At 33.2% G+C, this 17999-nt stretch overlaps 1 protein-coding gene across 4 annotated transcripts in view; it reads right to left on the bottom strand.

The window, feature by feature from the left end:
- Window positions 1–13516, bottom strand: part of LOC128234730 (uncharacterized) — a 49657-nt gene extending 36141 nt beyond the window's left edge. For 2 of the 4 annotated variants that reach the window (XM_052949174.1, XM_052949176.1), the window contains exon 1: window positions 10119–10249. In XM_052949174.1, the coding sequence (XP_052805134.1) occupies window positions 10119–10179 (61 nt within the window). In that variant the 5' untranslated portion in view covers window positions 10180–10249. Of the gene's footprint in view, window positions 1–10118; window positions 10250–13380 lie in introns of those variants that run through there. The other 2 variants (XM_052949175.1, XM_052949177.1) reach the window with 2 other exon arrangements.
- Window positions 13517–17999: the final 4483 nt, after the last annotated feature.

Here is a 17999-nt window from a genome sequence, read left to right as displayed (position 1 = left end):
TACTCTTTGTTCATATAAATTTCGATCGGATGGCTCGATATCTTGAGGGTCGATATTTCTCCACGCTCGAAGTCGTTTTCGCGGTCCCAAACAAGAATTTCACACTTTGATTTGGTTGCTTGGGTCGATGTCATTTTCGCGGGTTCAGTTAAGAATCTCACGCCTTGATTTGTTTGATTGGCTTCATTTAGCACAAGGCGCTAATCGATTAAAATTGCTTGACTGATATTATAATTATTATCGAATTTAAATGGTTTAACAGTTTGAATAAACATGCCATCACTTTAAGTTATGTCTCTAATTGTTATCCATCCCTAAATTACTATGCATTTTGATATAACTTTTAAGCTATGTTTGTGTTACCCACTGTTTACAATTGCTTGTTTTCGCATAAATGTATTTTTATTATAAATAAAAAATAAAATGATATTTTCTAATAATCGAATAAGTCATATTACGAAATTTAGGGTGCGTAACTATGCCCAATAAATACTCTTCATTCTCTTGCGGAGATAGCGTAGCTAATAACAAACGAGGTAAATAAGACTTTATGTATCAAATGAAAAAATAACATTCTGTTAGCTATCCCGCTTGGCTCGATATTCTCGAGGCTCGAAGTACTTTGGCCGGTCTCTAGAATATCGAGCCATCGAGTTTCGACTGTATTATTAATTATACGGGTAAATAATTTGCTTAATGTGCTTAAAAGAGTTATACCCCTATAGTTTTCAGGCAGATTTGGGTCCCCCTTTTAAATAATGGTACAATATAGCCCTCTGTCCATTGCGAAGGGAAATAACCAAGTTTTAGGACACTATTAAATAAAGCATTAAAATATCCCGATAAATGAGGAAATCCATGTTTAAGAATTTCGTTAAAGATAAGATCAGGTCCACCAGAGCGACCGCTGGTTAGTCTTTATTTCTTTAGTTGAGATATCGATGTCTAGTTTTGAGAACATGACTTGTAGTTCCCCATTTAAGAATCTGTTGTTAAAATATTCGGTTTCTTCATCTTCCTGATAGAAAACCGAATCTGGATTATTGATGGATTTAAAATATTGCTCAAACTGCGAGATTGATATATTGCCTTATGACTTATTATTGTTATTATTTTGCCTATTTTTGAGCATATTCCAATATAGTTTTGCATTTTTGTATCTTGCTTGAACCAGTTTTTCTGTAGCATTTTTATCATGTAGGTATCGTTTTGTCCTCAAAAGAGTTTTATATTCTGTTCGCGACTTTGTTAAAAGTGATCTATTTTCATCCGAGTCGTTATTTCTGTAGCTATTTAATTGTGAAAAGAAATACTTTCGTTTTTCTGTACAGTCTCTATCAAACCATTCGTTTTTGTTTTTACTTTTGTTAGTCGAGGTAGTACCATGCAGTATATTTCTTTGGAATAGCGGATTACAGATACTCCCCATTTCCTCATAAAATATATCCAAGGTGGCTTCTAGATTTTCAGTAGTGTTAACATTTTGTAGATTATTTGTTAACGAATCTAATTTTAAAACAAACGAGTCTTCAATGAGATTGCTTTTAAAGGTATCCAACATTTCATCATTCCATTTGTATATAAAATCTACCGTTCGACTTTCGTGATTACTTTCAGCAAAATTATTATAACTATTTATTTCTACCTTTTTTAACAAAGAAAACGATATTTCACAATGATCGCTTAAAATATTCGGGTCATTTACTTTAAATAACGAGAAATGGGGTATTCGGTTTACACAATACATAATCCACAACGCTACGACCCTGACCTTTAATACAGGTAAAATTTCCAATATTTCAATCGTTTCCTACCCTGCCATTCATTATGCGTAGACCCGTCAGCTTACAAAAATTAATAAGTAACCTTCCGTTTTCGTTTACCGTTAAATCTTTAGTGTTTCTCGGAAAGATATAAATACATGATCATGTCCCCGACATCTTGTGTAACCCAAACACACCCAAACCCAAACCTAAACAGCAAATCTTTAATACAAGTTGCCCATGTTTGTCTTCCAATGTCGTCTAAGGATTTTAACATTAAATAACAGTTTACTGGAAATCTATGGTTTTGCATTTGCAGCAATGTACACCAATATTTGATACATTTATAATAATATATAGTGCAAAATGGAAGACGTCCGCATTCATCCAATACCATGCTATTATTTATACTAGAATTAACACCCAAAAAGTATCTGCAAAACTCTACATGTAATCGTTCAATTATTTCACTGTGTTCATAGCCCAATATTTCAGACCCAAAGTTGAGTATTTGGGTGACCATGCTATCAAACAATTTAAAAATATCGGAATGGGTAAAATATCCAAATGGTTTTTGGTATTGTCTGATAGAGAGGCTAGCCTTGCGAACCTGTGATGCCAATTTTGTTTTAGCTGCGGTCCATGATAATATTGGTGTAAATAATAACCCCATGTATTTATAAATAGACACAGTATTGACTTCTTCACCGTTTAAAAACCATTTATCGTAATTGACCAATGGCACCCCATTCCTAAAGACAATAATTTCTGTCTTTTTTAGGTTTACTTGCATCCCGGTATCATGGCAAAATCTTGAAATTGCATCGAGTTGTGATTGAAGGTTCTTTGCTGTATCCGCACAGTTTGCTATATCGTCAGCATACATGAGACAATAAATATCTGGATTATTATTGGTAATGAAAATGCCATTCCTGCATTTTTCTCTTATATATGCAACTAAATCATTAATATAAAGAGAACATATTAATGGAGAATTCAAATCACCTTGTCTGGTGCCTATATTACATATAAATCAATGAGTAATAGTATTTCTGTCAATTTCAACATGTGCACGTAGTTTCGAGTACATGGATGTCAGTACTACTAATAATTTCCCATTCATACCTTTCCCTGCCAAACTAGAGAACAACTTAAAGTGTACTAATAAATCAAACGCCTTTTTAAAATCGACGTTAAGAACACAGAAACGACCACGTGGCTTTGTAATATACTTTTGAACCATACTTTTTAGGCAAAATAAGTTATCCACGACCGAATACCCCGACCTAAATCCCGCCTGTGATTCCTCAATAATATTCTGAGTATCCGCCCAAGCATATATGCGGTCATTTATTATTCTTGAGACTACTTTATACATAGCATTTATTAATGATATGTCCTTATAATTGTTTGGGTCTTGCTTGCAACCTGATTGAAAGATCGGGACAATAATACTTTCACTCCAAGAATTTGGAAATTCACCTGCGTCAAGAATGCGATTGAATAACATATTGAAAATCGGTGTTATACTAGGGATAGTGTTTTTATGCATTATAGTATCATCCCCTTGTTGTGCACCATCAATTGGCTGCTTCTCAACAAATGCTAATTTCGAGTATAATGGATAGAGGTCAGATATATCATAGGTTTCAACATTAAAATATGCGATACATTCAAATAATTTTGAAGAGACTATGTGATAATCAACAATACAATGGCCTTCGTTTGCAATACAAGTGAAATTGCCATCACAATCGCCGGGCAATCTACCATTTACCAGGTGTATATTATGTGTACAACCTACATCAATTAAAGTCATACCAAAACGGTTGACCTCCGCATCTTTACTTTTACGTGGCAAGTCAAACTCATCTTGACCATAATCAACTTCCACATTATACAAATAATTTGAGTTAACTGATATAATATAATCATTTTGATCTTTCGTTGGAGCATTAAAATCTCCCGCGAAATAAAAATAACCTTCCGGAAATCTATCTTTTAATATCGTAATATTACTTTCAAATAGTAATATGCCATTAGTCTCTCCAAGAGAATGGTAAATGGTAGATCCCTCCGGTGAGATATATTCAAAATATATGATAATATCCTTAAATTTTTTATAAACACTAGAATTCAAATAAAGTACTATACAGTCTTTAAAATCAGTGCATATCTGCTTGCTAAAGCCTGATATAATCAAACTGTCTCTTACAAAAACACTTACTCACCCGCTATTTCTAATTGCATTATAATGCTTTTCTCGTACACAGTCAAAATGACAGTAAGATGAAAGAAACGAATCGTACTCCGATTTAAAATTACTCCATGTCTCAAATAACCCGATAATATCATATGATTATGATACATTTCTGGCAATCTCGGGTTTTCAGTCTATGAGCACGCTCAATATCGACATGCTCTAACTCAGGCATGTTAAGGTCGTCACGAATGAATGATCGCACTTTCTCTTCGGTATCACTCCGCTTTTCATCAACATATACCTTCTATTCCACTAAATTTCAAATTGTTTCTACGAGAATGAGATTCCAGTTTATCAACTGCAGTTTTCAAAGAGCCAATCTCTCTCCGTAACACATTATTTTGGGCCTTAAGATCTTCGTTTTCCAGCTTCAGTTGATTCAGAGATATATTAACATCAACAATGTTCTGATTAATGCATGAAAAGTCATTTCTCACCTCTGCCCTCATTTCCTGCAAGTACGAAATCACATTAGCACTCCCTGGATCGGACCTATTTGTGGTGACTGACCCAAAATTAGGTGACGGCTGTGGTACGGTATACGATGACATTGTCCGCTGTCTAGTTGTGACCCCCTCCTGGCGGGAGGGTGTGCCATCTACAGACCCCCCGCTTGCACCTCCCGTATTCTACTTTTGTGCGTCCTTATTCCAAGACGGGTCATGTATAGGCGGTCCGGGGTTACTCTCAATATCTCCGTACATGAGAATCAAAATGGCCGCGCACGTGCTCATCCGGAGGAGAAAAGAAACATTCTTTTTAACACTCCTGGTAACAGTTAGCACCCGAAAATACTTCACACATTTCGCCTTTGTAATATAGATAATCTATGTGTGCACGATTTTTGTACCTTGCTTTCCGACGTTCATAATCCAGTGAGCCTTGATCTCATATTTTGTTGTAAACAAACAATTAGTAATGAACGTAATGGTTGCCAAATACATAATGCGAATTTATGGGATAATACCAAACCAAACGAATTTGAAAATAACATAAAAAGAAATGATATATACAATATTATACATGAATTAGACCATTTGCAAGAGCAAAATATTGTTAACCATGAGAATATAAATAATGTTGTAAATAAAATTGGACAGGTCTTTCACGACAGTGCCAAAACGTATTTCGGTCCGACTAACTTATCTAGACAGAATATAACCCAAAACAAAGGTAAAAATAAAATTTGGTTTAATAGCGAATGTAAAAGCGCAAGAAAGAATTTCCATAGAGCAAAGTTTTTGTATAAACTTCGCAGGGATCCCCACCATAAACAAAGTTTTAATATTGCAAGTAAGTAAGAAAGTATTAAACACAAACTGTAAAACAAAACAAAGATTAAACGCTTCTAAGTTAAAACAGCTCAGCAAGTCTGACCCTAAAAGCTTTTGGAAATATTTAAACGCTCGAAAGCGTAACAACTGCTCTGCATCACTAAATGTAATGTTTGATCATTTTAAAAACGCCAACTCCGGCGATATAACTGAAAGTGCTGTTAAAAATTTAAAAAATAACAAGGCATCTGGCGATGATAAAATAATAAATGAATACCTGAAATATTCCTGTGATATTATGAAGATTGTGTATCTTAAGCTATTTAATATTGTCTTTACAACTGCAACTATACCCGAAAATTGGACAATTGGTGTTATTAACCCAGTGTATAAAAATAAGGGTGGTATGTGTGATCCCGCTAATTATCGCCCAATAACACTGCTTAGTTGTTTTGGTAAGCTATTTACTACAGTTTTGAATAATAGACTATTAAAATGCATTGAAAAATACGATATGTTAAGCGAATTTCAAACTGGTTTCAGACCAGCACATTCAACAGTCGATAACATGTTTGTTTTGAATATGCTTATATAACACATGTACACATCTCGCAAGAAATTGTTCTGTGCCTTTATTGACTTAAAAGGTGCCTTTGATTCCATTAATAGAAACATGCTATGGTTTAAACTGCATGGACATAAGATACAAGGAAACTTTTTAAATGCTGTTAGGAACATGTATGAACAAGCAAAAAGCTGTGTTAAGGTGAATGGAACTAAGTCGGACTATTTCCCTTGTTGTGTTGGGGTCCGGCAAGGAGAAATTTTATCTTCTTTACTGTTTTCATTCTTTGTAAATGATTTGCATCAATATTTTCTAAGTAGCTTGGTTGTAAATGGTATTGTTATTAACAAACATGAACATGATTACAGGTTAATTGATTTTTTAAAGTTATTTGTTCTCCTTTATGCGGACGATACTGTTATATTGTCTGAATCTGCTATAGATTTACAGAATGCACTAAACCTGTATGTTTACAGTGGAATTTAACTGTTAATACCTCAAAAACTAAGGTTGTCATTTTCTCTAGAGGTAGACTAAACCACCATACGTTTTCTTTATGTAATGATACAATAGATGTTGTTACGGAATATAAATATTTAGGAGTTATTTTTACTAAAAGTGGCTCGTTTTGTAAAACAAAGGACTATATTTCAAAATAGGCAACAAAGGCAATGTTCTGTTTGCTTAAAAGGTCAAAATATTTATGTTTATCTATTGATTTACAAATAGATTTGTACAACAAAATTATCAAACCTATATTACTATACGGTTGTGAATGTTGGGGTTTTGGCAACAATTACATACTCGAAAAGGTCCAATTGAAATTTCTAAAATATATATTAAATGTTAAAAGTAGTACGCCAACATGTATGATATATGGTGAAACGGGTGTTAAGCCTTTACAAATAGATATAGATTCACGTATGGTCAATTACTGGTCCAACTTGATCGTTCCATCATGTCATAAACTCTCAATCTCAGTATACAACGTCACATTGAGTTAATTCATGTATTCTGCCAATGTTAGAGCTAATGACTTCAAATGGATTAAACATGTTAAGAATATTTTCATCAAATGTGGTCTTATTAATGTTTGGCAAAGCCACGAATTTCCAAATAAAAAATGGTTACAAAAGAGTGTTAAGCAGAAATTGTCTGATTTGTTTTTAAACGAATGGTACACTACTGTGAACTCTTCAAGTAAATGTGTAAATTATAGATTGTTTAAAGAACGTTTTGAATTTGAAAACTATCTTGTTAAAACACCGCCAAAATTATTGAACTATGTTATACGATTCAGAACAAAAAACAATCATTTTCCCATTGAAGTAGGTAGTTGGAGGAATATAAATATAAATGACAGAAATTGCCACCTTCGTGATTCAAATCGTATTGGTGATGAATTTCATTATTTGTTAGAGTGTAGTTATTTCACTAACGAAAGGCGACTTTCATTGATAACTGTAATTTTAGAACTCCGAATATATTGTCATTTAAACGTGTTTTGAAATTAAACCCAGAATGTATTATGTTTTCAAAGTTGTGTAAATTAATGAAATGTATCGTTAAAAAAGTCAATTATAGAATATAATGTACTCCTCTTTATACCATAATGTTAATTATTATTATGATTGAAGTTCATTTTTCAAAGCCTCTTTATGTGTAACTGTATAATATGTTCATTGCAATTCTCATTTTGTCATGCATGTATGACATGAGTTTACTGAATAAACTTAAAACTTGAAACCTTAGGTTGAAAGCATCCAATTCTCACACGCCAAATGTTAATATTCACTCCCATTATCCTCAAATATTTAATTTCCACACCTGTGAATTTTCACCTGCCATACTATCCAAGGGAAGCAACTCTTAACCAGCTATTACATACACGCTGCATCACCCAGATGAATCGCTCAAGTTCTGACATCGATGTTGGTAACATACGCGTGCATTCTTGTGTCCATTGTCACCTCAAGCCGATGCCAGAGTACAATCGAAGTATGGTGTGAAAAATTATGACATGATCGAGTTCGAAATAAGAATTGATAAATAGGTGTGAAATACCAAATCGGGACCGTAATTTTTATTTCGGATCAGCGATTATTTCGGACTAGCGATTTCGGTTTAAAGATTAAAAATTTAAAAACGAAGAAGGAGTAAAATAATTTCGAAATAGCGATAATTTCGGATAAACGGTGTTCGGAATAGCGGTGTTCAACTTATTATTGATTGGATAGTCTGAAACATTTTTACACAAACTTTTAAAATCGTTTCGATATGGACAAACCTTGTTACTAATGCTTTAATTATTTCCCCTTCGAAATCATACATGGTAATGGACTCACATTATAGGAACTTTTTTATGTATTCATTATTTTATTTCACTTTCTATATTTGTATTCAATTGTAATTTATTTCGGCATATTCATTTCACCGGTACTATAAATCAATAATTCCGCGCTTAACAGCTCTATTGAATCATGTTTGTCTTTACGCCTCACAAAGCTATTGATTTAATGTTTGTATCTCATCACATTTTATAACCAAACCAAATGCCAAGTGAATTTTGATTCATTGTATGTGATAACCTCTATAATAATCTTTAATAAAATGCAATAATAGGCTCAACAGCCGACATTGGCCGTATAAGATGATTCCATTGCAGTACATTATGACATATTTATTATATTTAATGCTTGCATTGTGTTCATGTTTCAATATATTACCTTGATTACCGACAAAATCAAACAAATAAAAATAATAACAAGACAATAATTACAAGATAACTTTTAGTGTAATACTAAGTTTTGGCACTAGTGGTATACCGATTTTCTCTCATATTTCTTCAACGCAGTATCTGGTAGTTAGTGCATACAATATAGTTTCAGAGTTTAAGCTAACGCCATTTTGTCATTAAAAGAAACAAATCAAACGCCCAGAGAAACATTTCCTGAGAGTTATACTGATACATATTTTCTATTGGTGTAATAGTATGTGTTCTCGTGCCTGTATCACTGATAATTGATTCCATCATATGAATCAAAGGTAAAATTACGGCCATTAGCTTTATAATAACATTATAATAACACTGTAATTATTTTATAATGAAAAAACTCACATGAACAACACTTACTACACACTACTATCAAAATTGCAACTTAAAAATAGATACTTCATAATCTAGCAAAATATATTTCCTTGCTAACCAGATAAGAGAGACTGATATGAATCGATTTAGAAAACACATTATTAGTATTGAGCAATACACAAGACATTTGTTATAATCATGAATATTTTTGAAACATTTACTAACACACGCATACTAACTATAATAGGATGTTATAACATTTCAATCATTAGCTCCTGAAAAAATGTGTTTGTGTACTTTTTCTCCATTCATTGATTTATTTGATTATATGCTATGAACATTGTATAATGTTTATGCAATAAACATATCGTTTGATATCGAATCATAGTAATATATAAATTAATGTGGTGGTATATGTCTTGCTACTTTTTTAAACTCACTTTTCTGACCGTTTTTGCTTGGTTTGACTAGTTTAGCACATTCTTATGATGAAACCTCTAAAGAAGCAGTGGTTGTGAATTAAATGATAAATTTAGTTGAATTTATTTTGTATCAAAACTACATATCTACATTCCGTGATAAAAAAAGAGAAATAAAGTAAAATGTATTGCCCACTGAAGGTATGCGTTATAGTATACTATCGCGACTATTTTGAGTCAAAGGAAACTACAGGAACAACCCAGCAGCCGACATGTATACGGTAAAAAGCTTTAAGTATCGGAAATATCATTGAGTCATGCTCTCATACATTACAAAATACAAGACACAAGATAAAAGGATCTTTTTTAAGTCGGGTATATATTAACAAGAAACATGAGCCCAATGAGCCATTTTCCGACATAACACCTTTGCATAATTCGCTTAATATTTTCGAAAATATAATGCCTTTGATTGACAGTACACGCTCTTTGCTGGACAATAGTTTATTGATAAGTTAACATTTATCATGTCCTGCGTATGTCGGCATGATTTACCATTAAAGAGAACAGCTTTTTGAAACAGAATTGAACTATTATGATAAACCATGTTCAAACTTTCAAAATGTTTAGAAACTCAACTACTTTGATTGTTTTGGTTTTCACCTCAAACAAATTTTAACTGTGTTTCTCTAATCTTAGGTGTTATTTAAGACATATATAAATTACAAACAATGTAGCCTACTCACCTTCAATATGTACACATGTTGCAAAAATTAAACAAAAACATAACATCCCTTGCCCAGTCATTTAAAGTGTTTGAGCTGCTATACACTTAACATAAAAACAATTTTTCTTCAAACTCAGCGTAGATCTGCTCAATATGGTACATACGCACAGGTTTAATTTAATTTTATCTTCCTTGTCGACAAATACGCTTTTTTGCATGTTAACGAATAAGGCTCTATCTTGTTGCGGAAGTAAATGAAATATTTTTTGTAATACTGTTTGTCTTTTTTATACGATTGAGTGAACTCATCTTTATGCTATAATTTAAACATAAATTACCATAAACAGTGACTGCGAAATCACACGCTGACGAGAGTGTTTTGGACAGTCTTAAACAAACTGATATTCTTTCAATAAACATGTTAATATAATAGTTTGATTGTTTTATGTAAGGTAAGATGACCAGTGGTGCACCTACTTGTGACAATACTGTTACACAACTTAAGTTCCTGGCCCCAATTTCTCGAAACTTCTTAAGTCCCTTATAACAGGATTAAGCTAAACTCACTATTTTTGTTGTTCTATAATATGCGTTATATTTTCTTCTTTGAGAGTATTTAGAAATTATATAAGAAAATTCTGTATGCTTATTAGAAGAAACCATATTTCATTTATCAAAATCCATTATTAGTATGTATTTGGCCTAATTGAAATAAGCGACTTAAGCCTGTTAAGCTTAAGAAGTTTCGAGAAATTGGGGCATGGTATATTTGTTAATATTTATTGGGATAAGTGTAAGGTTGCAAGCCCTCATAACATATTAACGACCCTAGTGTCCAAAGGCGGTTACGAGGATATGTTAAATGATATTTTGACATTGATGCGGACTGTTTCTTTGTTAATTTGCGTGTCTCGTGTTTAAGGTCTTACTAGCTATTGCTAACAAACAAGATCAAGTCAGATCATGGCTGCTTAGCTGGTTTCTAAATGTCTGAACAGGTTTTATAGTTAAAATGTCATTGTAGTTGCAGGTTAGAATGAAAATACTATATAACATGCCATATATTCACAGTGCTCAAGCTGGCTGATAAAAATAATGAAAAGAATAAAAAAAACTGTGGTTTCGATCAGGATGCATTACTGCGGCGATATTTGGCGAATTTGGTCGTTACTCATTATCAGTTATTTGTAAGGTGGGTTATCTGAAAGGGCAAAGTTATGAATTCGGCACACATTCGCCGCATAAAAATAATTAAAACACATACTGGTACAATAGTGGTTGATACTTTTCATCAAGATCGGACTTTGAACTGGACGTTTAGAGGGGTATTTAGTAAGATCGGTTTAAATGTGAACCAAACCAATTGATCTTTCTGCGAAAAGGTTTTAAATGACGTTTGGCCCGACTGATGTACATGTGATTTGTAACAACTGCACCCACCCCGGGGAATATTGGGGCTTTTGAACCAATCCCTTTTGAATATTATTCTGAAATATATCTTAATTTTGACTGAATCAAGGACCATAATTATTTCGTTACTGGAACAATAGAAATAAAATAATTAAAGCAGGTACACAGCTTCATACACCAATGAATAAATGTAAGTGACTCTGGTGACTCCCATGTCACAAGGTTTCGGGACTGCCGGACGGACATCACATCATCATCATCATCATCATCATCAACAACAACGTTATCAACATCGTTTATGTTGAAATATTAGAACTCTATTTTTTAGCTTTATAATAAATGGTTGATAAAAAGTTAATCCTCTTTATGTGGCACAAAGGCACAGTTGCGCCAAATATAAGCAATATCTGCTTTATACGTTGAGCGTCGCCGCATAAACGCCCCTGTTTATGCGTTGAAAATCATCGATAAAAGAAAAAAAAACACGTTTATGCGGCGATGCTGTTATGCGGCGTTACATAGAAATACCTGTATTCTTTGGTGTTACATTTGTATTACTTAAAACATGTACCTTTTCCAATAGTTCACTCCATTTTTGCATACGTATTAAAACTTCCAAATGTCTCGGGACTTTTAAATGTTTACTTTAATGTGTATTATATAATTATTCGAACCGCGACATGTAGAAATGGGTCTACTGTGTAATGTCATGGGTAATTTTACGGTCATATCGTTTCAGTTTGTAGACACAATTTGAATTTTATGCTAAACGACTAACATTTTCAAAATAAATAATTCGCTATATGCGATTTTTCTTCATAAAGTTTCACATCTTTGTTGAATGCTTCTAATTTGCTTACAGTGATATTTATTTTGTGTGTTTTTCTTATCAAGTTTTAGAACCGATCCCAATGAATTGTGCATTTCGATTTACTTCATAAAATAATCCACTGAATACGTTTTAATAAAATGAAATATGATATTGAAAAGCCGGCATTAAATTGGTACTTAACATTTTATGATACTATTGCAACAATTGTGTATGTAAAATCACGTTTTTTACACTGGTGACACAGACAGCCCTTTAGCTTTATAGATACATTTCTACTGGGATCAAATTTGACACACACACACGCACGCACGCACGCACACACAGCACACACACACACACATTATTACGAACCCTCCATCGAAAGGTAGTGAAAATGAAAATATAACTGTAGTTTGACGGAAGTGTTATAAATACAACTTGTATACATTCCAAGATAAAATAACAGTTATAGAGATTGCCACTTAATATACTAGTTATAATGTTTACTGTTAAGAGCTGCATATAAAGGAAATAACAGTGAGTCATTCCTTCATGCAAGTATGTGTATTTCTTATAAGCTTAAATATGTTATGGCATTGATAATAGTATAGTAAATGCACTTTGCATGGTTTAGTTTTATCCAATTACAAAATAACTTATATCAGTTCCATTCCCGGCCTTGGCGCATGTGAGTTTGGTTTGTGGTCACCAAGCCAGACAAATGGATTTCTTCCGGGTAGTCCGGTTTCAACCACAACACAAGACCACACTCTCGCGTAATATCGTGCCAACGAGAGTGATTAATATAATGATGTAATAACTTGTTTCACAATCGTTAATAAATAAATTTAACTATTAGTCAGTTAATATCACCTTTAAAGGGAATAGCTTATTGTAATGGTATTGAAGTAATGATAGACCGATTTAAATTCGCTAAGGAATTAATTACTTTTTTATTGTTTTAGTATTCACCTCATACGTATTTTAACTGTATTTATTATATCTTTGGTGTTATTTTATACTTATGTAAGACAAATGACAAACAATGTATTTTACTCACCTACAGTGTTTACACTTGTCGCAAAAATAAACAAAAACAAAACATCCATTCTTCAATCATTTAAGATCTCTGAGCTGCAATACACTTAACATGAAATCTCTTCTCAATACACTCAGCGTAGGTCTGCCCATTATGGTAGCCAACACCGGTTTAATTTAAGCAACTTCCTTGTCGACAGATACGCGGTATTACATGTAACCGGCTAAAGCTATCTCGCACTATCTTGTAACGGATAAATAATAATAATATAATGAAACAAATATTGTTATTCTATTCGTCTTCATTCTTACGTTTGAGTCTACATGTAATTTGTATGAAAGAAAAGCCATGTGGCATACTTTTAACATAGGCATAAATTTATTGTAAACTCATCTGTATGCTAACATTTATACATTAAATAACAAAAACAATAACCGCGGAAATCACATGCAGCCAGGTGAAAGCGCTGCCTTTTGATAGTGTTTTGGACTATCATAAACAAACAGATATTCTTTCAAAAAACATGTTAATTTAGCAGTTATGTTTCTTTCCTTTTCCAGCTAAGCTTGCCAGTGGTGTACACGCTTGTGACAACACTCATTCTATGTTCTAGTAATCTTTGTTACTATATATTGGGATAATTGTGATAATGCACGCCTGAAAACATATTAACGACCCCAGTGATCAAATGCAGCTACGAGAATATAATATACGGTATGTTCTCATGGACGCGGACTTTGTATTTTTGCATGTCTCGTGATAAAGGTCTTACTAGCTATTGTCAACAATTTAGATCAAGTCAAGCCATGGCTGCTTGACTGGTTTCTAAATGTACGATTGCATAACTGAACAGGTGATAAAATGCCCTTGTAGTTGCAGGTAAGAATGAAAATACTACAATGACATGCTAGAAAGTTTTTACAGATTTTCACAATCCTTAAGCTGGCTGATATAAATAATCTTGTAAAATCAAACTGTGGTTTCGATCAGGATGCATTACTGTGGCGATATTTGGCGAATTTGGTCGTTACTCATTATCAAGTATTTGTAAGGTGGGTTATCTGAAAGGGCAAAGTTATGAATTCAGCGAAATCGTTCATAAGATGTGTATATGGTAATAAAACAAATAACAATTGAAAATGTTTATCAATGAAAACTTAAGCTGTAACGTCTACTTGATGGATGATTTGATTAAAGTATTTTGGAATTTCCAATTAAAATTACTTTCTTGCTGTCGTTTCTCTAATGCCTTAATGCCCAGCCTAGTGTTAATGCACCGAAATCTGACCACGTAAAGGACAACGGTACACGTTTAACCACTGTTAAATAATTCGAACGTCAACCAAGCAAACAATTTAAGTTAAAAACATTTATGAAACCCGGTGCCTAGCGTGTCCATGTATTAAATCTCACACTTGTCCATCCTACCTTTTATTGGAGAAGAAACAACATAACAAAACTGTTGTGTTTTTTTTAAATGAATGAGATTTTATCCACGGGCTAAGTATTATTATTTTTGTTTCTATTTCAACCCAAGAGGCTCACAACCATGGCTTTTAAGTTCAAAACACCCGTTTAATACCATGCCCTGTTAATATTGCATAACTTAATGACATATTTAGTTGAGGTTTTTCTTCTGGTAATGCTTTGAGTTTTTTACCTCTCGATTTTATCGTTTGTAAACTGCTCGTTGTATCTTTACTTCATCATGACTTCCTTGTTTTAATGTTATATCGCATGTCTGAAGTGAGTACATGAAAGATAATATGAGTGATACATTGGGGAAAATACGAATTGATTAAAATGTAAACATTAGCGGGTGGTTTAGAGGTTATTTATACTCGAGTGCCCCGATAAGAATGTTAGCCATATTAGTTTTTTTAGCATAATGCACATATAGCCGTATAGATGTAGCCCTGGTTAGAGCTACCCTTTAACGTGTGCCAGTGTTTAGCATTGTAACGCGGGACCACCATTTAAAGTCTCTCGCAGAAGACAATTAGTATTTTATTTAGTGGTGCGACGGGGAATCGAACCTATGACCCCTGGATTGACACTCAAGTGTGTGTTACTACTAGACTTAGGATCCGCACCTTAGACATTAGCGTTTTTAATCTTTATACTCTTCAAAATAAGTGAGGACCTTGTAAAGAAACGTGTATAACTGAATAGTTATATAACGTTAATCATTGCATTTCAGTTAATTGTTGTTCCTATCGTTTTCAAACGTTTTAAAAAATAATACTATTAAGCCGATCGATTAGGCAAATGTTTTACAAATCATAATCAAAATATTGCATCCATTTGTGTGGGTTTATAGTTTGCATCTGGAGCAAAACCAGCAAAACCATTCGAATATGACAACAACATGTTAAACATGTATGTTCATAACCATTGAATCCATCTTCGTTAAAGATTGGAGGCGTGAGACCAAGGTAGAATATAACCATATTCAAAGCTTAAGAATGGTTACTGAGTGTTGAAGTCATGATCGACTGTTTATGCTCATTAAAATAGTTACTAGGTTTGGTAAATAATGCATAAGAGAGTTAGAGAGCGTTAAGTAAACTTTCGAAGGGCTATAAGTGCCGATTTGCGTGTGCTATCTGGCTGTTTATCATCCTATGTCGAGATATCATTTTTATACACATTATGACCTCATATGGTAAAACTTGGATAAGAAAGGCTTAAGTTCAGGTTCAGACATAAACATGAGAAGCTACGGACGATGATGGCAATGCAAACTACGACGGCGCAGTACAATATGACACTTGTACGTCTGCCATGGTATACAGGCGACAATAATTTAAGATCATCTCTGATCATATTTAAACTTTAAACTTTATAAAAACTTTAAATTGAAAAAAGGAAAAGATAATGTACAAAATAGCTTTAAACGATCGATACATTTCAAATTGCCAACATAGGGGAAGTTTATCTGGAAAGCTAAAAAGATTTGGCTAACACTATTTCGGATACTTTAAGGACATTTCATATTCCGCCTCATTTTGGGAAACTTATTTTAAAACCTGCCTTTTGTGTTATTTGCCAGAAAACATTTGTAGAAACGTGCCCCTTTGTTGAACCATGCATGTTTGTGAGTCCTACACATATGCACACGAATACACATTCTGTTGATAGGGGCGTTGGTAATGTTTACACATGCATAACGAAAAGTATTTATATGAACTTGACGTTGCATAAAAGATGTCTTATAAATATTTTACCAAAAATAAGGTCAAACATGCTTAAAGCTGTACATTACTTACAAATAAAATATAAATAAAATGCACTAGCATTTAGACTTAACATTTATTTACAACCCATACTACTTAAGAACGACACAAATGGTACTTAACTCTAGATTTATATGAATAGGTTCAAACTTCCCGATGTACTGCTGCGAAAATGGGTATTTCTTATGCAGCTTAATCCTTTTTTAAGATTTTTTATCCAAGATTGAATATAGCAAGGGAGATAAAAGTCAAACATCGAAAATGACAAATCTTCTATTTAAACTACTACTCGGACATGCCCGCAGCCACAATTATAACGTTGGCTTTGTTTAAAAGTCTAACATAACAGACATACGAGAGAAACTTCGTTATTGTATCGTTTTAAGAAAATGTTGGGTAATCGGCCTGGGCATTAAATAGTGCAATCATAACCATACTGTGGACATAAATAGTTTAACAAGTACTTAACGTCATACTTTGCCCCATTAGTGATTCTCCCATTTTGAATAATGTATAATGTGCCCATTTTTTTCTTCATTTGATTTTTGTACAATATAAGCCGTCTGATGATACAGATTGACTGTGTTTGCATACAAGAGAAATGTGACTAATTCTAAAAGAATTTTATCCGAATGTACGATGATTCACGCGCAACGACGCCCCAATTTCAAATAGTTTGATTTAATTCTGTATAACTGTGGCATTGCTAAAAACCAAATTCAGATTAAAAAAACAACAACATACTTTTAAAGAAAAGAAAGGTTTTTAAATTAAATTTAAGGTTTTTTTAATTTGGTGAAATAATTCTTAGGAATTCTTAGTTTGTGATTTTATGTTCTATGTTATTCGTGTTTGCCCAATGCCACTAAACCGGGTTCATGTTTAAACTTTTTGCTACTGAGCTTGTTTCTGTAGCTTTTTGCATAAATATTCAAAGGTGATTTCAAATTATGTCAATTATCACGTTACTAAACAACGGTGCATGTTCTTTTTGGTAAGAAGACAGTGTTTCTGAAGTCAACTTTTATCACGTTTTAAAATTTAATGAATGCAAAAACATAAATACCAATCACTTGGAAAGTCACGGTTAAGATTGTTTCAATTCGAAATGGAAAAAAGTAAATATACGTATGTACATAAACTTATTATTCATTAATTAAATAAAGGCCCACGTCTGCAATATTGTCTGGAATAGAGAGATGGTTGCAAGGGCGGCAGTCATGATTAACTTTTCATAATTAAGTGCCTCAGTTTTGTTTCCATGAATGTCGTTGTTAGCTGTGTTAACATATTCAACATGTGATGTTACTATGTTTGTGTCTATATTGCATTGTCGTTTGGGCCCTTGCCTTATGCCCCTTATCAGGGTTTATTTTTTAATTTTTGACTACTGGGCTTGTCCCG

The sequence above is a fragment of the Mya arenaria genome, chromosome 5, assembly GCF_026914265.1.
Source record: "Mya arenaria isolate MELC-2E11 chromosome 5, ASM2691426v1".
NCBI lineage: Eukaryota > Metazoa > Mollusca > Bivalvia > Myida > Myidae > Mya > Mya arenaria.
Note: the sequence above shows the minus strand (reverse complement) of the source record. Positions and strands in the feature narration are given on the sequence as shown.